Raw genomic sequence first — 23953 nt, forward strand, 5'->3', positions numbered from 1 at the left:
GGTTGAAAACGGAAGTATCCTTGGGGTAGCCGTGTTTCATGGTCTTATAATGGCATCGAGGTTTCCCGAAGTCTGACTGATTTCACAAGAAAACCGAAATGCCGTTTCCCAGCCTGCCCTTTCCCAGCCTGTCCCCTCCATGCCCTTTCCCAGCCTTTCCTCTCCCATCCTGTCCACTTCCAGCCTGCCCTCTCCCAACCTGCCCTCTCCCAGCCTGCCCTCTCCCAGCCTGTCCCCTCCCTGCCCTCTCCCAGCCTGCCCTCTCCCAGCCTGTCCCCTCCCAGCCTGTCCCCTCCCAGCCTGTCCCCTCCCTGCCCTCTCCCAGCCTGTCCTCTCCCTGCCTGTTGTCGTGTCTCGGCGGCAGCAGGCAGGAGCGTGCACTGCGTCCTCGAAGTAACAGCCCTAAAGCAAGCAAGAAGTACGCCCCCCTCCCACCAATCCCTGTTAGGTAGTGGAAACTGTCCAAACTGGGGTGCAGACAGCCCCTCTCACCTTTCGGCCTGGTACCACTGCACCAGCCGCACTACTTCCCTACTGACCGTTCTCCACTTAAGCCCCGTCTAAATTACAATTCCTGCTTGTGACCCTTTTGCCTGCTTGTACTTGTTTTCATGACCCTGTTGCCTGCTTGTGCCTCGGTGTGCCCCTGTTGCCTGCTTGTGCCTCCGTGTGCCCCTGTTGCCTGCTTGTGCCTCCGTTTTTGTGCCCCTGTCGCCTGCTTGTGCCTCAGTTTTCGTGCCCCTGTTGCCTGCTTGTGCCTCAGTTTTCGTGACCCTGTTGCCTGCTTGTGCCTCCGTAAGTGCCCCTGTTGCCTGCTTGTGCCTCCGTGTGCCCCTGTTGCCTGCTTGTGCCTCCGTGTGTCCCTGTTGCCTGCTTGTGCCGCTGTTGCCTGCTTGTGCCTCTGTGTGCCCCTGTTGCCTGCTTGTGCCTCCGTGTGCCCCTGTTGCCTGCTTGTGCCTCCGTGTGCCCCTGTTGCCTGCTTGTGCCTGTGTGCCCCTGTTGCCTGCTTGTGCCTCTGTGTGCCCCTGTTGCCTGCTTGTGCCTCTGTGTGCCCCTGTTGCCTGCTTGTGCCTCCGTGTGCCCCTGTTGCCTGCTTGTGCCTCCGTGTGCCCCTGTTGCCTGCTTGTGCCCCTGTTGCCTGCTTGTGCTGTGTGGGTGTGTGTGGAAGGCTCTGTGTGGGTGTGTGTGGAGGGCTCTGTGTGGCTGTGTGTGTGGGAAGCTTTGTGTGGCTGTGTGTGGGAAGCTTTGTGTGGCTGTGTGTGTGGGAAGCTTTGTGTGGCTGTTGTGGGAAGCTTTGTGTGGCTGTGTGTGTGGGAAGCTTTGTGTGGCTGTGTGTGGGGGGGGCTCTGTGTGGCTGTGTGTGTGGGGCTCTGTGTGGGTGTGTGTGGGGGGGCTCTGTGTGTGTTTGTGTGTCATTTGCGAGAGATAAAGCTAGTGGCATTGTAAATGACAATGCCATTTATTTATGTTAAAAAAAAACATAAATGAAAATGTCAAGAGCAATGCCAATAGCTCTAACTTTAACAAAGGCAAAACCATTGCATTGTAAATGCTTGTTCTCTTTGCCGACGTCATCTCAATTTCAGACTCCCCATCTCTTGTTATTTCAGACGTACGCCATGGAAGCTTCCATGAGTGGTTGCCATTTTCGCATTCTTTTTTCTGTCGTTGGGTCTGGAAGAAAAGGGGCGGAGCTCCAAGATGATTGGAGTGCTTTGTTGATGGATTGTCGAGGGAAAGTTTGGAAAAACTAGCAAAAATTACCAGAACATACAGGGAATACTGAATATGTGGGCATCCCCAGAGTAATTATTTTTCTCTTAAAACAGCACCACCAGAGACACCACCACATGGTTGGGGAATGTGCAGACAGGTTCTTGGGGCCGTTAAAAGTGGGACTGGGAAACACTCTTAAGTTTTGCTCAGTGTGCCATCACATGTTTACATAAAAGGTTTCCTGCAAGGTCTACAATCTGCGCTGACCCAAGGACTAAAGTGAACAGGGTTATAAAGCCTGTTCCTAGATCCAGATAAAAAGCCTGACGGTCAGGGCAGAACAAAGATGGGTGCACTATGCGATGATGCATTTGCAGCAGAGGCAGACCTCTCCCAAGGACCCCTCAGCCTGTCCAGCAACAAGGAGGAAACGATTAAGGGAACAAAGTTGGTGCAGGGTGAGGGGTCTGATGCTGAAGAGTGTCCTCAACCTTGAGAAGCTGGAGTTGGTGAGGAAGGCATTGAAAGAAGCGCCAGTAGGTAACAACACACACATGCAATGGGTTTGAGCCAACAACATTGAATTTGAAATCCTTTAAGACCCCCTTCGCATTGAAGCACTCTGCGATCGAAGGACAGGACAAGCAGAAAAAGAACCACAGGTCGAAGTCCAAGGTCACTGCAGGAAGCAACCCCCTGAGACCTCTTCGGAGTTGAAAGGCGATTGTGGCATGGTAAGGAACAAAAGCCACCGAAGAGGAAGACTAAGTTGATGCTTGGTGCCAAACGACGTATGTTCGAGGTCTACCAAAATAATTGTTGATTCAAAGCCGAAATGGTAGCCCTCTTGGAAAACGAAAAAGACTCAGACAAGTCACTTAAGGGTTTTCGAATTCTAGAAAACCAGCAGATTTGTAAGCAGTTGAGACCGCACATTGAGCTCGAGCATCCAACTATACCTGAACCAACGTGGAGGAATGGAAAGATTTGTTATATGAGGGTGAGGTCCGTTCCTAAGGCAACCCCTCTGAAGACCTGGACTAGCAGGACTGGCAAGACCCTGATGCCTACTCTCCAGAGGAAGTAGACTCGTATCCCTTGATGCCCTCGCCCACAGATGACCTGGAGGTCTACAACTCCCTGATAAAACTGATGGAAGGCGCCTATGGGGGTGCACATTGAAGCTGAACAAGAATAGTCTGTTTGGCCCTGCAGTGGACGAAGCACTGCAAGAAATATAAAAAGAGTATGAAACAGAAGTCAGTGGGGAGACCAGCAGTTTCAGGCGTCAGTTAAGAGACTTTGAGAGGCACCACACCAACCAGAAAACTGCTGGGCAGGGGCGTCTTACATCCAAGCACGTCCCAAAAGTCCTTTACTCAAGCAGGTGGCATACAGAGTGCAGCGCCACAGTGGCATTAGCCCACTACTCCACACAGCAGAGAAAAGGCAGAATGGCAGATCACGGAGGGCACAGGGTCTGCAGTCAAGTGACTCCCTCAAGGTACGTCCCTAACACACAAATCCAGTAAAGGGAAGACTAGGATTCCTCAATAAATATGAGGCAATCACCTCAAACCTCTGGATATTGAGCAGTATAAAACATGGATACTGGATCAGATTGCTCAACTAAGAACCAACTATGCCACCAAAAGCAGAGCCTTACCTAAAAGGATTCTCGCTCGTGCTACAAGAAGTAAAAGGACTTCTGATTAAGCAAACCATAGAAAAGATCCACAGATGAGAGCTAAACCAGGGGGTGTTCTCAGAGTACTTCCTAGTAATAAAACCAGATCCATCCTTGTGAACAATATTAGACTTCAGACTAATCAACAAATGCCCCAAGACTCGCGGTTCATAATGACCATGCTGCACGATGTCATAGCTCTGGTAGTGAAAGGGGACTACATGGGCCCCATTGACTCAAGATTGCATACCTGCACAGGCAATGAACCCAGACTGAAGACGTTCCTCAGATTCATGATAGTCAAGGTGCATGATTAGTTCAAGGTATCCTTTGGGATAAAATCTGCACCCAGCTTCTTCACAAAGTGTCTGGTAGTAGTAGCTACATACTTCAGAATGTGTTAGATACACATGTACCTATATCTGGACAACTGGGTGGTAGAGACGAGTTTGCAAGCCCGAAGCCAGAAGAAAATTCATACACTGATGGTAACACTGGGGTTCACCATAAATTAAGAACAGTTATCCCCAGTCCTGGAGTAAGAAAAAGTGTTCCTAGGCGTAGCACTAAACTCAAAAGACATTTCAAGTGCCCAAGAGAGCTCTAGTACTGAGAGAGCAAACTCTCCTCTACCAAAAGAGACTGTAATGAAATTGATGGGCATAATAGTGTCCAGTATACCATTAATTTCACATGCGAGATTGCATATGAACCCTATTCAAGCATGATTAAAGAACAAATGGTCACAGGCCTCTGGTTGGATCTAGTGTTAGACAGGGGTTACTGTAGGGGATACAGTGGTGGAACATGAAAAAACATTACTGTAGGCATATCCTTCAAAGTATCATCTCCCTCAGTGACCATTACCACAGATTTTTTCCTACATAGGGTGGGGAGCATTTATGGGGAACCAGAACATTTGGATCTGTGGACCCCAATAGACAATGTAAAGCACATAAGTGTGTTGGAACTCATGACCGTCTTCCTGGCATTAAAAATTGTTCGCACAGTACAGATCCAGAAGGGCAACACAAGTAGTGTTCTACCTTACCACGCATTAAGGGGCTTCGAAGTATGCACTTCCAGGCTAGGCTTGGATATCTGTAGATAGCCACACACGGACCCAACCTTGATAGCCGTAAATTTGCCAGATGTACAAAACGTAGAGGTGGACTGACTAAGCTGGCAAACAAGTGCCACATATGAATAGGCGCTGAATTAAGAAGTACTGCCAAGGGTATTTCACAAATGGGGCACACCAGACAGACCTGTCTGCATTACCAGAAAACAGGAAATGCCAAGACTTCGCATTCAGGTACCCATACTACTTGCCCCTGTGGAATGCCTTATCAATAGACTGATCAGGGAAATTTGAATTCACTTTTACCCAACACCACTGGTGATAAACCATGGTAAGCAATTGTCTATTACACTAATCTTAATCGCAAAACGATGTGCAAGACAGACATGGTTCTCAGATCTAGTGAGATTTCATAGGGGGTAATAATAAAGCTATCACTTTCACAAGACCTCCTGACCATGCAGGAGAAATAAATCTGTCACTTGGGACCAGCCAACCTCCGCTTGGCTCATGAGGACTCCTAGGTACCCCAGAGAGAACCATGGAGGTCCTAAGGGAAAGCAGAAGGCCAATAACTCAAAACTTCTGTACTGCAAACTGGAACAGATATATTCACTAGTGCTACAGGCAAGAATCGAATAAAGGACAGTCACTAGGTAGCTGACTTACCCCGCTGTATTGCCCCACTTACTCATCACTCAAAATCCACCTGTCATACTTGCATACACTAGGGGGACTTCTAGATAGATGCTTCTTCACTACACCAGTCATCAAAAGACTTCTGGAGGGAGCAAAGACCAAGGTCTGCGCTAACACCCGTGTGGCGCCTAAACATGGTGCTCGCACTGCTAATGATGTCTTTTGACCCAATGCATAAGGTAGAACTCGAGTATTTAACACCTACAACTGCCTTCTTGATAGCCATCACATCACTACACATTGTCAGCAAGCTTCATCTGCTTAAATTACAGGAACCCTACGTACAGATACACAAGGACAGAATGGTCATGAGACCAAACCCAAAATTCCTTCCCACAGTCCTCTCACACATACACATTAATTAAGCTATTCAGCTGTCGGGTTTCTTCCAGCAACCAAAGACCCATGCACAAGGAGCATTGCACATGTTAGGTGTACAGAGACCAGTTATGCAGTTCCTCCAGGCCCAAGACTAATCAGAAAGGGGAGTCAGTTCTTTATTTCCTTTGCACCAGCAAACCGAGGGTCAGCTATGTCTAAGAGTACCACTGCACAATGGGATGGATAGTAAAGACATTCCATACATGCTGCAAAAAAGCAGAAGTAACGCAAGAAGAGAACCAGAGTTCGATTCACGAGGAAAAAGGGGGTAAATCTTGCCTTTTTAGCAAATGTCTTTCCGTTAACGACATATGTATGGCAGCTACATGGTTATCCATACATACCTTATACAAACTCTATTGTGTGGACAAAAAAGTAAATAGAGAAACACAAGCGGTACGAAGATATTAGAACACCTGTTTGCTAGCGCAAATTCATTTCAACCCAACCTCCCATGGAATAAGAATGCTGCTTCAAAATCAGTGCACAATATTTGACTCCAGAAAAGATTCATGCTGCAAAACTTAACTAATATTTACCTATAGGGGTGATTTTGCAGCTTGAAGAATTTTCTGGATTCCCATGCGTACCTCCCACCTCGCCAAAAACGAGGGGCCTAAAGTACGGAGGAACCTAATACAGGGAAAGCAGAATCCAAAGGGCTTCATAAGTTTGCAAGGGGGGGGAAAGAATTTGAAGACTGTGACCATGCACAGTGACTTTGTGGATGTATATGTGCCATCACATGGGTCGGGACATACCTCCAAGTGTTGCTTGATAACAACCAGGCAGAGGGAGTAAAAAAAACACTACAGAAAAAGATGATTCTGGACTCAGCCACTGGATAGAGAAATAATGCACATCATGTGAATCTAGAAAATCATTCAAGCTGCAAAACTACCCCTACAGGTAAGTAACCATTTCATTCCGTCTGGTATCAAACCTGAAAACTCTGCTACTGCCTTGTTATAAAGCCCCGCCATTCCATGTCTCTAGCTACAGTTGACGATATGAGACCTGAATATTTTTAGCAATATGCTGTAATGGGTGAGTTTGAATGAATCTTTATTTTTAGGTGTCTTAATACGAATAGTAATGTTTTCCAGTATGAGCATTTTAACCTTTTGCCCAGCAAGTCTGATGCAGCCTTTGACTAATGTGTTTCGTCTTTTCACAGCAAGCCCTAGATGAGAACCTGGACCTGCTGGATGGGATTACAGGCTTTGAAGATTCAGTTAGAAAATGTAAGTGTGATAGTGAACGTGGATGAGGTTACATTCCCTGTTATTACTTTGGCTTCTGTGATTCTCATTTCTTCTAAACTGTCTTACTATCTTTGTGCAAACTACTACTCCAAGCCTTTCACATTTCTTTTCTCTCCTACCCTTCACAAGTCCATCTTTCCCTGTTTATCCGTAACTAACTGCTTGATGTCTTCTCATGCACTTACCATTGGCCCATCTCCAACCGTTTTTTTCCCTGTAGCTTCTCTTTATTTGCCTGTTTTCCTTTCTTAGCCTTTTCCAGCATTTAACATATTTCTTTTTTACCTCTGCCTGACATTTCTCATGTTGCCTGCTTTGTTACATGGTTCCTACGAATGTAGTTGGACTGTGGATTGAGTCAACAAAATCTCATAGCATAGGGACTGAGTCGTCTTATTTCATCAGTAAATGTGGACTGGCTAGCTCACAATACTGCATACAAACTCCTAAACCTTGTGTTGTAGATTCAGTCGGCAACCTAAAACATGTCCAACCTTTTTCCCAAGGAATTCATGAAAACAGATTAATCCCTTTTATTATTTTTGTATACCAAAGGTTTCACAAACAGAAGAGACAATAATACATCAAATGTTTATTGAAAAGATAAAGTCCTTGTAATTAAAGCATGAACTTTGATTATTAGGCAGATGAGACGCATCATTGTTATAAACATTATTAGTATGGTGAAAAATATGAATAATTCGACCACGTTGAATATTCCTAATATTACACCGATCTATCACAAATACCCTGATAGTAGCAAGAGCATTTGCCAGACACAGTCTTAATGATCTAACCCCATATGTTGATGTGATGTCTCAGGAAGCTGGCCTTAGCACATTGACAAATGCACTGTGTGTTGGTATGCAAGCTTACACACCTCTAACATTGCAGCTAACTTCCTTCTTAGAATGTATGTTGGGTCCTGCTGAGTGGTATCTCATACGCAGCTCTTCGTAGCATCCATGAAGTCTCTGGTGTTAAGTGCCTTTCTGCTGAATTCAAAACGGTTGTTGTTTAAATAATAAAACACTGGCCTTATCTCATTCTGCTCGAGAGGCAGAAAAATGGCTGTACATAGTCTGGGGGAAAGTATTGTCTCCTTCAAGGACAAAACAAAGCAAGAACATCTCATTCTATTACGTTTCCCTGAAAGTAACAGTGCAGACTACAGAACAACAATGTCTAACTTGAATAAACGCATGCTTACATTTTGTTGTGGTAGTGAAAAATGTGCTCAAACCACCAGCTTGGAAAGATGATAAGTTAAAAAGGAAAACAAATAAAAACAAAATATTATCTGTATAGCAGCTATTTCTGGTTTCTTAATTGCCTTCGCAAGATTGGAACTTTTATTGCATTCAGGACCACCAAATTCATTCTTACCCTTACTTGTCTACTCTTCTCAAGTCCTTTACTTACACACCTGCTCTTTTTTTAGGTTTAAAGTATTTTATTGAAGCAGGGTGGGGCAGGACACAATAGGGCAAGGAACAGATAAACCACAGGAGCCGCACAATCAGTGCACATTATACAGCAAGTACAACAATACAGTTACAACTTTGCAAGAGGCTTCATCTGACTCGGGAGCACAGCTTTCGAACCTGTGGTCACATACAAAGAACTAGGGGGGGGGGGGGGAAGGGGGAGGGAAGGAAGGACGGGATAGGGGAAAGGAAGAGAAAATCAGGAGGGGGGGGGACAAAGAAAAATAAAGGAAAAAAAAAAGAAAAAAGGGGGGAAAGAGGGAAGGGGAAAAGGGGGAAAAGAAGAAAAATGGGGGGGGGGGTGAAGGGTGGGGAAGCATCCCCGCTCCAAAAACCTACCCAACCAAACAGAACCCCCAACTACCATATCCCAACCCACCCCCTGTACTGTGCCATTATCTACAGCCTCCTCTTCATTCAACTCTCCAATAATCCCCGCTATGCAGTATCGACCCCGCCCGTTCAGACAGGTGGGTCCGGTGGCGGCGTCAGCCTCAACAACCTAAGGTATCTGGGGCAGGTGATCTCCCGAAACTCGGAACATAACAGGCTATGAAAGGGCGCCCACAGTTCTTCAAAGGTATCAGTATCTCCCAGGGCCACTAAGGACATCTTCTCCATTCCAAGGACATGCCATAATCTGTGCAGCCAGCCAACTACAGAGGGAAGCGTGGTAGTGCGCCAGTGTACGAGAATATTCTGCACCGCTGACCCCAGAGCAATCGCGATCTGTCTACCCCTCTTAGACCTAAGGGGATACATCAACCCATTTGGTAACCCTAGCAGAACATAGGCAGGGAATCTTGGCAATTCTATCCCAAAGCATTTGTCCACCTCACCCAGGACCTCTTCCCAATAAGGAGCCAGTAGGGGGCATTCCCACAGGATGTGTGTTAGTGTACCAGTGTTGCCACAGTTGCGCCAGCACGTCCCTGGTATTGCCCTGTCCATCTCGTGCAGTTTCTCCGGAGTGCGGTACCAGTAGGTCGAGATTTTAGTGAAGGTCTCCGTAAGACCCGTGTGATAGGCCGAGTGACGCGCGCGGAAGGAGATATGTTCCCATTCCTTGTGACTCAACACTCGCCCGAGCTCCCTGTCCCACCGTTCCCGACCGGGGTTGTGAATGTGAAAGGAGGCGGTCTGCAGCATTTTATACAGGTCCGAGATCAGTTTAGCGTCCGACGTGCGAGTGATTAACCAGCGCTCATACGCCGTGATTTCCCGGTGTGCCGCATCGCGCACCTGGGGTTGTAATGCCCAATGACGCGCCTGCATGTATCGCATGCGCTGCACTTCTGGGAGGCCATAATCCCGCCTCAAGTCCTGGAAGGGGACAACTCCCTCAGGGCTGTACAAGTGGTACAAAGTGCAGCAGCGGGCCACCCGCTAGCGCTCAAAAGCACCCTGCTCCATCCCGGGGCCGAAGTCCGGGTTGCCAATGAGCGGCGTAAAGGGAGAGGGGAAAGTAGTAAGCTCGTACCTGGCAGCCACCGAGTCCCACGTCCGGAGCGGGACCCGCGTCACCAGAGACGCATAGAGGTTAGGAGGTCGATGGGCCCGCTTCAAGAATGGTATTTCCTGTAGCGTCCTACCCGCCACTGCCTGATCCTGGAACAGCCAGTGCTTGTCGGACTCCCACCGGCTCCATTCCACCAGATAGCGGAGTTGGGCGGCCTGGAAATATTTCCGCAAGTCCGGTATCTTAGCCCCCCAGATTCGGGTGTCAGCATAGTGATACTCCTCTTGATCCTCGGCCTGCGGCCCTGCCATACGAACCGCGCAATGGCAGTCTGTGTCTCCGCAAGCCACCCCGCGGGGGGCTGGAGCGGCAACGCTCTGAAAAGATAAAGCACCTGAGGCAGGAGGGTCATCTTCACCGCGGCCACCCTACCCAGTAGCGACAACGTACCCTTATCCCACCGGCCTAATTCCTCCCTGATTTTCGTACCCAAAGCCGCATAATTGTCCGTGACCATCTCCGGGAGGGAGGGCGCCAACAGGATCCCTAAGTACGGGATCCGGTCCTTGGACCAGCTCAGAGGGTAAAGCCTCTGTAATTCTGCTCTAGTGGCGTTAGTAAGCGAGATGTCAAGGGCAGCCGACTTCCCCAGGTTCACCTTGAAGCCCGCCACGGCGGCGAATAAGTCCAGTTCCTCTACGCAAGCCGGCAGCGACCTCCGCGGGTCATCTAGCGTCAGAATGACATCATCCGCGTACAGGCTGATCGCATGATGGAATTCACCCATCTTGACACCGACAATATCGGGGTTCTGCCTAACCCTCTGGGCAAATGGCTCCATGTACAGGGCAAAGAGCAGAGGGGATAGTGGGCACCCCTGTCGCGTACCCCGTTCAATGGGGAAGGGTCGAGAGCTGCCCCCGTTCACTCGGACCACTGCAGATGGGAACCGATAACAATTGAAGATCAGATGACGGAACTTCTCCCCAATCCCGAATTTGCTCAGGACCTTCTCTAAGTAGGGCCAGTGCACCCTATCGAAAGCCTTCTCCGCGTCTATGGACAGGAGCATCCTCTCCCCAGGGATCCTGGAAGCCTTCTCCAGGATGTGGGTCACCCTCTTTGTGTGGTCTGCTGTTTGCCTACCAGGCACAAAGCCCGCCTGGTCCGAATCAACCATGCCCGGGAGGTTCAACGCCAGGCGTGCAGCTAATATACTGGTGAACACCTTCAAATCTGTGTTCAGCAGCGAGATTGGACGGTAGGACCCACAGGCGGTCCTGTCCTTGCCCGGCTTCGGGATCACGGAAACCGTGGCCTGGAGAAATTCGGAGGGGATGGCACCCGGCTCCGTAAAGGAGTTGAAAAGGCGGGTCAGTAGAGGCGCCAGCTCCTGACAGAAGGTTCTGTAAAACAGAGGGATAAAGCCATCCGGACCTGGGGCCTTGCCCAATTTGAGCCGAGATATCGCCGTGATCACCTCCTCGACACGAATATCGCGCTCCAGATACTGAGCCTGATCCAGTGTCAATGACAGGAGCGGTACTGAATCCAGATAGTCCTCCTCAGCCTGGGCCGAGGGGGCATCCCCGGTGTAGAGGTCAGCATAAAAGCTGCGAAAGACGTCTGCTATCTGCTCGTCAGCCGTGACCATACCTCCGGTTGGGTCAACTAGTTCCTCCACTCGGTGCTGCTGGTGTTGCACCCTGAGTTTGTTGGCCAAGAGCCGCCCGCACCGGTCGCCCCCTGTGTAATATTTGTGTTTCAGGCGGAGCATCGCATACTCCGCCCGGTCCGTATCAAGGGCTGCCAAGAGTTTCCGTGCCGCCTTCAACTGCCTCCAAACCCTGGGTGCCCCTGTCCTGTGATGAACCTGTTCCAGCTCCCTCACCCGCTGGGTGAGCTCATCCCTCTTGAGCTGTCGGTCCCTATTCTCGGCCGAGGAAATCGCTATAAATTCGCCCCGGAGCACCGCCTTCAGGGCTGCCCACTGTGTCGCACGCGAAGTGTCCTCATTATCATTCACGGTCTGAAAATCCAAGATGGCCGCCCGGATCTGGTCCACCACCGATCGCCTGTGCAATAGCGTGTCTCGAAGCCGCCAGACCCCCCTAGGCCGAACCGCCGGCGGCAGAGTGAAAGCGCCCTCCACCGGAGCGTGGTCGGAAAGAGAGAGGACCCCCATATCTGCATTCGAAGCCAGAAGGAGCATTGGGCCCGACACAAGTAGATGGTCCAGTCGCGCATAGGATCTGTGGGCATGTGAGAAATAGGAGTATGCGCGGGTGGTAGGGTGTAGGTGGCGCCACATGTCCTGCAAGTCCAGCTCCTCAAGTCGAGTGCGAATCGAGCCCGTAAGCTCACCCAACTGGTGGCGCCGCTGCACAGACCTGTCCATTGTCGCATCGAAAACCAAGTTCAAATCACCCCCCAACACTATGTGCCTATCAGAGGTGGATGCCACGTCCTCTAAAGCCCTGTGTAAGAATTGGTCCTGATGATCATTGGGGCAGTAGATGGTGCCAACAGTCAGTGCTAAACCCCCCATCTTGATCTTATATACCAGAAGTCTCCCTTTCTGTTCTGCTACCTTGCACACGACTTCTCCCCTGAACCCCCTAGAAAACAAGATCGCCACCCCTGCCGTCTTGGAGGCGCTAGAGGAGAACAGCTGTGTGGGGAACTTGGGGGTACGCATTCTCGAGCAGTCCTTAGCTAGCAAATGGGTCTCCTGCAACAGGCAGATATCCGCCTGTGAGTTTTCCAACAAGGATAACACCGCCCGCCTCTTAACCGGATTATTCAGCCCTTTTACATTGAGAGTGAGCACTTTAAGAGCCATCAAGGAGGGGAATCAGTGGGGCACATATCAAGAAGCAAAGCCCAGCAGGCAAACACAGAAGGCACCACTCGAGGCCTCAAAACAGAGCAATTATGAACAGTCCACAGGCACAGTACAGTCCCCAAACCCCAACACCCCACAACTAGAAAGGCCCCCCCCTCCCCCGGAAATCCCACACAACCAAATCTACACCACCCCCCGCAACAAGCCCCCCCTCTAGGCCCCGGAATCAAAACATCCACCCGCCAGTCCCGTTCCCACACCCCACTTCTCAAACTTTGCAAAAAAGACATTGTCCCAGTCCGGTCCGGAACGGACAAGGCCATGGTAAATCAGTCTAGTGGACGTCCAGCCACCACCTCCAGCACTCGCCATTCCTCCCCGCCCCCCCCCCGAATCCCCGCACCTGCAAAGGGAACAAGCTAGAGTAGACTCCCCCCGGAGTGAGTTCAGGCCGTCAAGGCCACTTCGCCGTTTGCCGCCACTCTGGAGGCCTCCTGGATGGCGGCCGCCATGTCCGCCCGGATCGTGGGCGAGCCCGGTCGCTCCGACGGAGGAGAGCCCCCCTCTCCCACCTGCTGCCATCCGTCACGAGTGCTTCGCCTTCGCCGCGGAGCCGGGGTATCCGTGTCCGATGCTGTGAGGCCCAGCACCGCGCAGACATCTTGGAGGGACCGGAGCTGGTGCAAAACACTGTTCCATCTAAAAATCAGACGGAAAGGGTGTCCCCAAGAGTACTGTGTCCCTCGCTCCCGAAGGAAGTCAGTAGCGATTTTGAATGATTTCCTCTTCTGCAGCGTGACCGCGGATAAGTCCTGAAACAGGGTCACAGGGTGGTCCCGGAATCGGAAAGATTGCTGCCCTCGTGCTTCTCGTAGGATCCGCTCCTTCAGGGGAAAGTCTGGGAGGAAAGCCAGAATGTCCGGGGCGGGCGCCGTGGCTCTGCGGGGGCGACCCACCCGATGTGCTCGGTCTATGCGGATCCGAAAGTCTTCCGACTCCCCCAGGATCGCACGAAAGAGGGCCACCAGGTATGCAGTCACATCTTCACCCTCTTCGCCGGACGGCACTCCGCGGACCCGTATGTTATTCCGCCTGGACCGATTTTCAAGGTCCTCGGCGTGGGCCTGCAATTCAATCTGTTGTTCCCGCAGTCGCAGGACCTCCTGTTGCAGATGGGTGATCTCCTCATCCTTGGAGTGACCCGCTTCCTCCACCGTGTTCACACGTTCCCCCAGGGAGTCCATCTCTCTCCTTACTTCACGGACCTCCCCGGCCACCTCACGCTTGAGCGTTTGAAAGTCCTCCCGTAGGGAGCTGAAGAGCGACTCAAGAAATGATCTCGTCACTGGGGGTTCTCCGCCGTCTGCACCCCTGGCCGGGGCTGGGGAGGTCGTGGTGGGTTGGGTTCCCCCACTGCGTAGGGCGCCTGCTCTTTTTTTAAAAACAAAATAAAATACTCTGTAATCTGTCTTTTCTTTTAACTTTTCCTCGCCCCTCTGGTGGGCTGTCTCCTCCGCTAATTTCTCATTGATGATTCACTTTTTCTTTCTATCTCAATTTTCTATTCCGCGTAGTCTTTCAATGTGTCCATGATCTTTAGCAGTCTTACTTCTTATAGGTCGATTTTCCTTCCTGCTTTCTGTCTCCCAATTCCATCTCGTCCCCCTCTGTTTGATGCCCCTTCTTGATTTAAATCTATTCCCTCTTTGATTTAAATATATTCCCTCCTTGCTTCTCCATCCTGACAGTCCTTCCACCTTTCTGCACATTCTGCTCCTTCTTTGGAACTTTTCCTGGTCCTCCCTGAAATCTCGTTTCTTCTAGGAGGACAGTTTTTAATCGCTACCCTGCATAGTTGAATTGCCCTTTTTCCTGAGCTTTATTATCAGGGCCACTGGAATTATGTTACTCTGTGCTACTGTTTTTTTCTACATAAGTATGGACTTACCACACAATCCATCCTCTGCTGTATAATTCACAAATTTTAACAAATATTTGTATTTAGCTCAAATGGATCAAAAGTTACTAAAACCACAACATGTTTCGGCACAGTGGAAGGCCCTTCGCAAAATTTGACTGGTCATCTTTTAATTGGTTATTACTGAATTTAGTTGTTAAAGTGGTACTAATTGGAAAAATTGTGGCTAGACCGTGTTACTATGTGTTAAAATGACAAAATAATTAAGCAATAATATCACAAAATGTGGTTCATTACACCACATAATTTGCCTTTTCGTGCTGCATAATTTGGTCATCCCTCCTGCATAATTTGGCCTTCCCCTGCTGCTTAATTCCAGTAGCCCAGCCGTTTTGTTATATGTTATGTACCATGCTAGCTGTTTGCTTTATCACAGCACTTTGGTGTACTTCCTATAGAAATATAAACGGTATGGGCCAGCGAGAATAGTGATCAAAATTTAAGGAAACTAATTGCCTTTCCTATTTCGTGGCCTGATTGTGAATTACGGTGTTGTGTTCACTGGTCAGTAATGCTGCTTAATTTAACTGTAATAATAAATATTTTTATTTTTGTTAAGTGAAACGGTTGCAGTTTCATCTGATCTCACCTTCTCTCAATTCCTTGTCTCAGTTATTTGCCATGTTGTGGGAATCACATACCAACACATTGACCGATGGCTGCTGGTTGAAATGCTTGGTGATCTAACAGGTAAGGCAGAAATAATAGCTGTCCTTGTGGGGCTATCACTGCCCACAACTTGATAGTGCTGTATGTATTTCTAGATGTTTTATTTTGATGTATAAATCGCAGAGTTGATTATCGTGGGTGTAGTTGAACCCTTGTCCTGGTTGCACACAGGTCAGTGCCGTTGCGCCGGCACAATAATCGACCGCTAACTCGACAAATGCCTGTGCCACTCGTTTATTTGGTGAAAGTAGTGTAGTAGAAAAGCAGCTTTGGCTTTTCGGTTCTGACTCTAGAAGATGCATTCCCACGTCAAATGTCCAATTTGAGCCCTTGTGATCCTGTACCTCAATGAGGTAACATGTACAAGGCCGGTTCTTTATCAGCCCTCAGTAGGTAGGAGATTATTTCTATTGTCAATTACTGTGCCAAATCAGGCGGAGCCCATTAAGGGCTTCTCTTTGACAGCAAGCCTACTGCAAGGTTAATCTCGGTCATTAAAAATGTAACTTAGTGAGACAAATGGAAGGAAGCCACCAAGAATGAATGAAAATTGAAATAAAAATTCTGGTTGCAAAGAATACGGCTCTCCGTTCGTAAGGTAAGAGTGATCCACATGACCTGGTGCTGCCAAAAGGTTGTTCCTAGCACACCACTACAGCTTAATTTAGGAGACCCTCCCAGCACTAAAATCACTCCAACTTCCGGCACTGCGTAAACTGTAAATTCCTTTTTTATTTATGTCCATTGCAAATGTTGGTTGTTTCTTTTAAGATGCAGAGGTTAGTTCAGAGTTTAACTCTTTTTTTCATGGTTACGGCTTAAAAATTATATGATCACAGACATATGATAATCCACTATGCAAGACTGGAGCCCTGTAGCAGACACTTGTCCCTTTCTAACTCCCACTGACTGCACTGAGAGACGGTCTCGGAACTCTGCACCATACACATGAAAGGGGACGGAAGAGGAAGGCCTTCTTGAACCTTTGAACCCCCCCCCCCCCCTCCTCCCGCCCTATGTTAGATTATTGTTGGGTGGGGACATGGTGGATAAACCAGCTGGGAAAAGGTTATCTAAATTGTAAGAAATCCACTTATGCAGGAAGGTTGAAGTTAGTGATTTATTGATAAGCAGCACAGCAACAGATGAGGACCGCCAGCCCGCGCAGAGCAGTAGATACAATAGCTGACTCTGATGGCTTGCAGCACACAAGAGTTCGAATAGAACTGTGAGAAACTAAAACATAACAAGGCATTTAAAGGTACAGTAATAAAATACAATATCATGAGAATGTAACAAAAATTTTGTTTAGCCCTTGCTTAAACACAAATCTGTTTTTGGCCATAAATCTGTCAGGAATAGTGTTTTAGCACCATTCGTGGCAAATCTGTTGCGTGTACAAGACTGAGGCAGTCTAGTTGGTCGCAAAGCAAAAATGTGCCCTTTTTTTTTTATTGACCAGGAGGGAACTTTAGTTGTTGAACTATTCGTATTACATCCTTATGTCACTGGTGTCTGCTTTGACAACCTCCATTGACTGGATCAGACATTTTCTGTAATTGTTGATTTACATTTCTCCCATGCCTTGGAAAGAGAAGCGAACTGTATGCTCCACACAACACAAAATTCAACCCAGTGGTTTTGGAGCTACCTAATCGTTCCCCCTTTCTTGCAACAAAACAGAATTCTTGAGGTTTAGGATTAAGATTGGAGGGGTACCAAGTGGCTCCGCTTGTTCATTCACAGACCAGCTCAATAAACAATCCTAAACTCTAGAAGGTGTTAGGAGTAAGAGAAGTGGCACAGCCTTTGCAGCTGGTGGGCCACCTTTATTCTCCGAGCGCACGTTCTCGGACAACAATCATGGTTTGCCTCAATAGAGAATAGGAAACTGGCCACGTTTTTCTGCCTCCATATCACGATAGTCTTGATAACTTTAATGTATGTTGATATGTAACTGGTTGATGGCCTATACCCCAGGTAGGGTAGTAGGCTTACGTAAGTAGTTTGTAAATTACTGCTACCACCCTACCTTCAGATAATATGCTTCCTCCTGTAGAGCTGCCAAGTCAAAGGGAAGCTCCTGGTACTTTAGTGGTCTTGTACCATACAACTTTATACACCAGTTAATAAAAGTAGGAAAGCAGAAGGAATGTTTGATGGATACTGTATATATCCAACCGATAGCGACGCCCAGAGTAACATGCCTATCCGTGTCGCAGAGTACTGCGAAGAAGGCTGCAAATCGGCATCCAAACGGGATGCTTGAACAAACTGCAGGTAAAGTCCTTTAAAGTGGCGAGTGACCTTCATCCTTTCTCTTGGAAAAATAGAAGTGTTGATTTCTGCCGTTTGAACTTTGGCGTGATTATAACAATCTTTCCATACCTTTGAGCAGAAAGGATCAAGCAGATTTTACTAATTATCAGTGGGTGGACTGTGTGGTCTGACAGTAAAAGTGTTCGGAGCAGAGAGTCCTAAAATGGCCACGTAATAAATCTCCAGATATTTTTAATTCTTCACAATTTAGTAATGGTGAGGAATGATTACATCAGCCATAGGCAGTGACATTCAGTTCGCCCTCTCCTTCCTTTCCTGATCTTTAGTTTCTTGAGGACTCTTGCTAAAGCCTTTATTATACCTAAGACATCCAGTCATCTTTTTCTAATAATTCATGCAGCTAAATACTGATCAAAAGCAGTTGGTTTCTCTGCCTATATATTCATATATATTTTATTTGTTTTAAAGTGAAGATTTGTTGGTTGGGTCTCAGGGCTCTTGGTCATGACTGCCAGTAGCCAAGCAGGTTAACCGTGATTGCTTTAAAAAATATCCTAGTGAAGATTAAATAGTTGCAGATCTGAAAATGTGTGCCCTACATTGATATGAAACCAGGCTGCTTAAAACACTAGAAAAACCCAGAAATACATTTGTGAGTGTATGTTTATTGGTTTAATGTGGAAATGTACAAATCACATCTTAATTTTTTTCACTGAGAACACAAATATGCCCAGTTACTAGTCTGATGACCTGAAAATAATTGTAGACAATTAGATGTAAATGACAAAAAATAAGTACCATAAAATTGGGAACCCCAACCAAGCTTTATAGTCCGCTGCTAAGATACTGATAGTTAAAGGTCCTGAACCAGAGGTATAGGCCTGCAGCTCGGACCTGTAGCGAGAGAGAGAGCCTTTAACCCCGAAATAGCCAGAGGCAGGAGGTCTATAAGGCTATTAGAACATTGGAATGTTGAGTGCTCCATTGAAGACGATGGAGTGCTCTGGGCTTCTAGTGGCCCAGTAGAAGCCGTAGAGCATCATTACTGTGTTTCTTTTAATTTCACAGCTGTTGCTGTGAACAAAGGCCTTTCAGAGACCGAGGGGGAGTCAAACCCCCTCGGGCTCCACGAGAGGCCTTTGTTTTTACAAATTAGAACATTCTGCCCTCTAGGGGCGGAATGTTCTAATAGCCTTAAAGCCCTCCTTAGCAGGCTCTACTGGCCGTTAAAGGCCCTGGCCGAAACGCTGGAGCAGGCCTGTAATGGCCGGTAGAGCCTGCTACGTCGGGCTCTAAGGCCATATTAGAACATACCACCTACTAAAGGTGGAATTTTCAAAATTAAAAAGAGAAAAACTTGAAGACAAACATTGGAATGTTCGAGTTCCGGGCTTATACCAGCCATTATAAGCCCGAAGTTTCTCCATTGTCTTCAATGGAGCTCTCTACATTTCAATGTAGTTAATGAGTGTTCTGGAAGTCAATTGTACTAATGATACCCACCTCAGAATGATGAAATGCTTAGAAAACTTGCTGTGATTCAGACTTGCACAGATGCACAAGTTGACACATTGAGCCACCACACGTAAAATATTTTTGCTTTTTTTTGGTATTTCAGAAGGCAAGCTCTCTTCGTCATGTGTTCTAGAAGGGATCAGAGTATAGGGGATTTTGTAGGAAACGTTTATATATCATTAATAAATTCCTAAATGCTTCATTTGATTTTAGTCTTTATCTCAGCGTCTGTTTTTGGGGACTTAGAATTGAGCGAGCGGTCTCCCTCACCACCCGAAGGTACTCCAGGATTTACACCGTAGTATGATAGCGGAAAGAATGTTTCATATGTGCATTGCTTGTCTGCTAGTAACTTCATACTGTATGCCTGCAGAGCCACAGCTACGAGGGTGGATGACCAAGTATGGCTGGACGGAAGGCGAGCCTGGCAAGATCTTTGTTTGCAACCAAGAAGAAAACATCAAGCCCAAGAACATTGTGGAGAAGATCGATTTTGACAGTGAGTGTCCTAGTACTAGCACACTCTCCTAAAACTGTGTGATTGACGAAATGTGTACTATAGTAGTGTCAGTCGTTTTACATTTGGTGTACGCGTCGCATCCTAGTTGTAGTTTCCTGGTCCATTTCCAGACGGTGCCTCGATATTATCGTATTGTCTTAAGGCCACATTCTAAAGCGTTTTTGCTGGTCCAGGAGAAACCCATGAACTCTCCTGACTTTCTCCTTTGAAGACCTCACGTGAAGTTCTTTCTTACCATCTGTGTACCTTTTTCTACCTGTCTGCTTACCTTTTTCTGTCTGCTTACCTTAGAGACACCTTTGTTAGCTTTTTGTCTTTTCTTCCTTTAGCTGTTTCTCTGCCTGCTGCATGACACGTATTAAGGAGTCAAAATTATATAAATAATGTACTTTATTAGCAATAGGCATACTACCTAGAGCAGATTACAAAAAACTTTTCGCCCTTTTCCTGCCTGCTGCGTGACACCTTTCTCCTGCTGCGTGACACCTTTCCCTTGCTGCGTGACAGTTTTCCCATTCCCAACCTCCTCCCTGCTGGTCTCGTTTTACCGTACTAACTCTCTTGGTCAGTGACCTTCCCCTCCTTCCTCGTCCACTTCCCGTGTTTCTGCGCCTAAGGTGCTTTGCCAACAGAGCGTCGCAGAATGGTAGACTGTGGGCCGAAATCTGGCTGCCCCCACACGCTGCCTTCGAGGAGGGCGACTGCGAGGCCGCAGAACTCCGCCACCCCTCCCCTACAGTTCTCACCTTAATTTTCCACAGCTACGCAAAACTGCTTAAAAAAGTTCTATTTATAATCCAAGAACGGGGGATGCCTCATTCTGTTAGTGCCGTGTGGTACTGGCGGTTGCGCAAAGTCAAGGTGTTTCGGGAATATCATGATGAGCTGTGAAGCATCGCCTCCTTTCCCACAGAGGAACATACACCAAAAGGATCATGTAAATTAGCCAGTAGGCGTCATTCTCCAAATAATGAATCACAAGGGAGCTAAAAATATCTGTGGTGGAAGCTGTGCGCCACCGAGTGGCTGATGTTTGCATTGCAGATGGCTATGGGTTATTTGTTATCCTGCTGCCGTGGACATTCCTGTTCTTTCTGTTCTGTTGCATACTCAGGCTCCGGGTTCAGGTAATTCTATTTAAATCAGCAGTTCAAGCAAATCTCCCCAAAATGTTTTTTTCATAGCCTGCCTCATCTTTCACTCGTACTATTTCATATATGCACAAATATGCCTTTTATTTTTCCAGCTACCTCATTTTATCTCTCTCAATCTACTTTTTGTTCGCGTGTAATGCTTATCCCTTAGCGGTATAATGTGACTGGCACATCTTTCGAGACATTAAATAATACTGTTCCCTGTTGGCAGTGCCTAAGCTTTTCAGTGTGAAACAGAATATTTTAGCGTTGGTTTAGAAATCCTGTTGAAAGAGCTCTGCAGTATTTTCAAGTTAACGACTAAACGTTTCAGTTTTTCATCTTTAAGTGAATTTTTATCGGAAACTATAGGCTGTATTTTGTATAACGCTGCTCCTATGGACATAGTGGTCAGAAGATGATCCTCAAATTTAATGCCACGAGATTAACATAGAGACCAGTGGACAGCTTATTTTTTGACCTCAGTAGGAGTTTGCTTTCAGGGTCTGATAGGCATGAGGCAGGCCATGTGAGGGATCTGGTATTCAGCCCCCACCTCTGGGCTAGCGAGCCCCTCTGCTGGTTAGGAAGACCTGTGATATGATGATTTCTTCCATCGAAGCCGGAGTCCACTGTGCACACTCCCTGCTCACCCAACCCCCTTCAACCTATCCGCAGACATGGTTGCTGCACTGGAAGCGCTAATTTCCTGTTACTTTATGCAGTTCATAGCCAAAAGTAGGCGGTGTAATTCTTATTTCAAATTTTTGCACTGCCCCTTTCTCATGACCACATACAGTTTTGGTTTGTATACTGATAGTTATCATAGATGGCAAAAGTGTGATGGACTATAGGAATGCTTCAATCAATTCCTCATCTGTTAGGGATTCGCACCAATATAGAAATAAAGCTTGTAAGTGTAATTGCTTAAATTAGTTTGAAGTGGTGTTAATAACCTTTAGGACGTTTCATGCCATGTTCTAGTCTCTCATTGTAAAAATATACTTGTTATATCGGTGCCTTTTTTGCAGTGCCTACACTTTGTACACACTGTTACCAATTTTTTTTTTGCGCAAAAATAATATAGTAAGTCAAAAAAGATTTCCCCCCTTGGGTAATTCCACAATCCTGCTTTCAATCATTCATTCCAAGGGGCAACCAATATCACTAAAAATAAAACCTAAAATATGTATATAAACGGCTATTTATATCTATAAAAAAGTTTGTTTTATATTGGTTAAAAAACAATATTCATGGAATTTTATAGTAATCCATGCATATTTAACATCTAGAAAAGTCAGTGATCATTCCATAAATGAATAAAAAGACAATAAAACATTAAAAAACATTAACTAACGAAGCATTAATACATAACGGAGAGTATATTAAACAATTCATTTTGTCATTAGGGAGACACCAATCGCAGATAAATCAATAATTGAACCAAACCCTTAATAAAATGAGGTTCTTTTATCCTTATTCTTTAGTTCAATCAAATGTGTAGGTGATCTAGTGTACATATTTTCATAGCATCAACGCGTTTCGGTGGATTCATTAGTTTCTCAACCACCTTCCTCAGGAAAGAACAATATCTCCCACCAACGTTATTCTTTCAGTCAGTGATCATTCCATAAATGAATAAAAAGACAATAAAAACGTTAAAAAACATTCATTAACGAAGCATTAATACATAACGGGAGAGTATATTAAACAATTCATTTTGTCATTAGGGAGACACCAATCGCAGATAAATCAAGAATTGAACCAAACCCTTAATAAAATGAGGTTCTTTTATCCTTATTCTTTAGTTCAATCAAATGTGTAGGTGATCTAGTGTACATATTTTCATAGCATCAACGCGTTTCGGTGGATTCATTAGTTTCTCAACCACCTTCCTCAGGAAAGAACAATATCTCCCACCAACGTTATTCTTTCGTCTTTGAATATAGACTCGTGTCCCAAAATTAGGGAATAATGATTCTCCACTCCTCAGAGCTGGTATATATCTCTGTACCTTATACCACTGGTTTAGCCAGAAAGATACGTGGGATTTGTCTAAGAGTCTGCATATAAAATGCTTAGTAATCAAGTTTTCATAAACCGTATGGCACCTTTACAGGTGCCAGAGGCAAGAAGTGCACCCATAACATAAGTGATTGGTCTTTAGAGGAGATTGTCGGACCAAACCATGCACATGGGTTTACATGTTTTTTCTTGGTTCTTTCAGGTGTATCCAGTATCATGGCTTCCTCGCAGTGATGAATCATTCCAAAAGAAGGCGTCTTGTTTCACCAAGCAACTTTTTTATACCATCTCTCCAGCTAGTCAATAAAAGCTATTTAAACAAGGTTTATTCCTACAATTTGTCATCCGTTCTTTCACACAAGTGTTAATTTAATACTACAAGTGGCGGGGAAGAAAATAACCTCAGGTTTTGTGTGAAACATTGAAATTTGTGTTAGAACCCGAGGGAACGGAAGTGCTACACGTTGAATGTTGTTCACTGGGAGAAAGGAACATATTTTTTTTAGATCTGGTGTAAATACAGTCTTAGCTGAATTGACAGCCTCATTTAATTAAAAACAAAAGTAAATAAAATATACATACGTTGAATGGCTTGTAGTCCACTGCAGCCATTGGCTCTTTTGCTATTTGAACGCTATATTTTACCTTAGTTCTATTTTTCTGTTCTATATTCTTCATTAAAGGTATTCTTGTGGTTTTCAACTATGTCTTCAGTTTACAGTAATTCAAAGCCAATAGTATATTTTCTTTATGCCAATAAGAATTATAGTTCCGATGGTGTGCATTAAAGTACAGAGGGGTTTCTATACATATTGTAAGTACACCTTCATGCTAGGAAGTATCTATACTGCCAAATAAAATTGAGATTTTTTTTATTACATTTTTTTAGTGCAATCACAGGGCCAACAGGTTTAAACCGCAGCATTTTATTTTTGTGGCAAATGCTTCCAAAAAAACAATTGCAATCAACATGATGGAGCCGTACGGAAAACTTTTTCTTTTTCTTCAAAACAGAATACCAAAGGGGAATTGTGGTTTGGAAAATAAAAAAAAATGTAAAAAAGCAGTGATCCCCACACTATCTGAGTTTTACCTATAGTGTGGTGGTCATTTTCCAGTTTTCACTGCCCCTTACCGGTTTGTCAACCTCGCGGTGACTGACAGTGATATCTTATCATTTGTTTGCACACTCTAAATAGGGCAAACCTCAGAC

At 46.2% G+C, this 23953-nt stretch overlaps 1 protein-coding gene across 1 annotated transcript in view; it reads left to right on the plus strand.

Annotated features, from left to right (window-relative positions):
• EIF3K (eukaryotic translation initiation factor 3 subunit K) overlaps positions 1–23064 on the plus strand; it is a 65728-nt gene extending 42664 nt beyond the window's left edge. Inside the window, exons 5-8 of the mRNA XM_086938684.1 lie at positions 6742–6808; positions 15211–15288; positions 19436–19561; positions 22943–23064. Of these exons, the coding sequence (XP_086794810.1) occupies positions 6742–6808; positions 15211–15288; positions 19436–19561; positions 22943–22974 (303 nt within the window). The 3' untranslated portion in view covers positions 22975–23064. The remainder of the gene's footprint in view (positions 1–6741; positions 6809–15210; positions 15289–19435; positions 19562–22942) is intronic.
• The last annotated feature ends 889 nt before the right edge of the window (positions 23065–23953 follow it).

The sequence above is a fragment of the Lissotriton vulgaris genome, chromosome 9 (genome assembly GCF_964263255.1).
Source record: "Lissotriton vulgaris chromosome 9, aLisVul1.2, whole genome shotgun sequence".
In the NCBI taxonomy this organism is placed as follows: Eukaryota; Metazoa; Chordata; class Amphibia; order Caudata; family Salamandridae; genus Lissotriton; species Lissotriton vulgaris.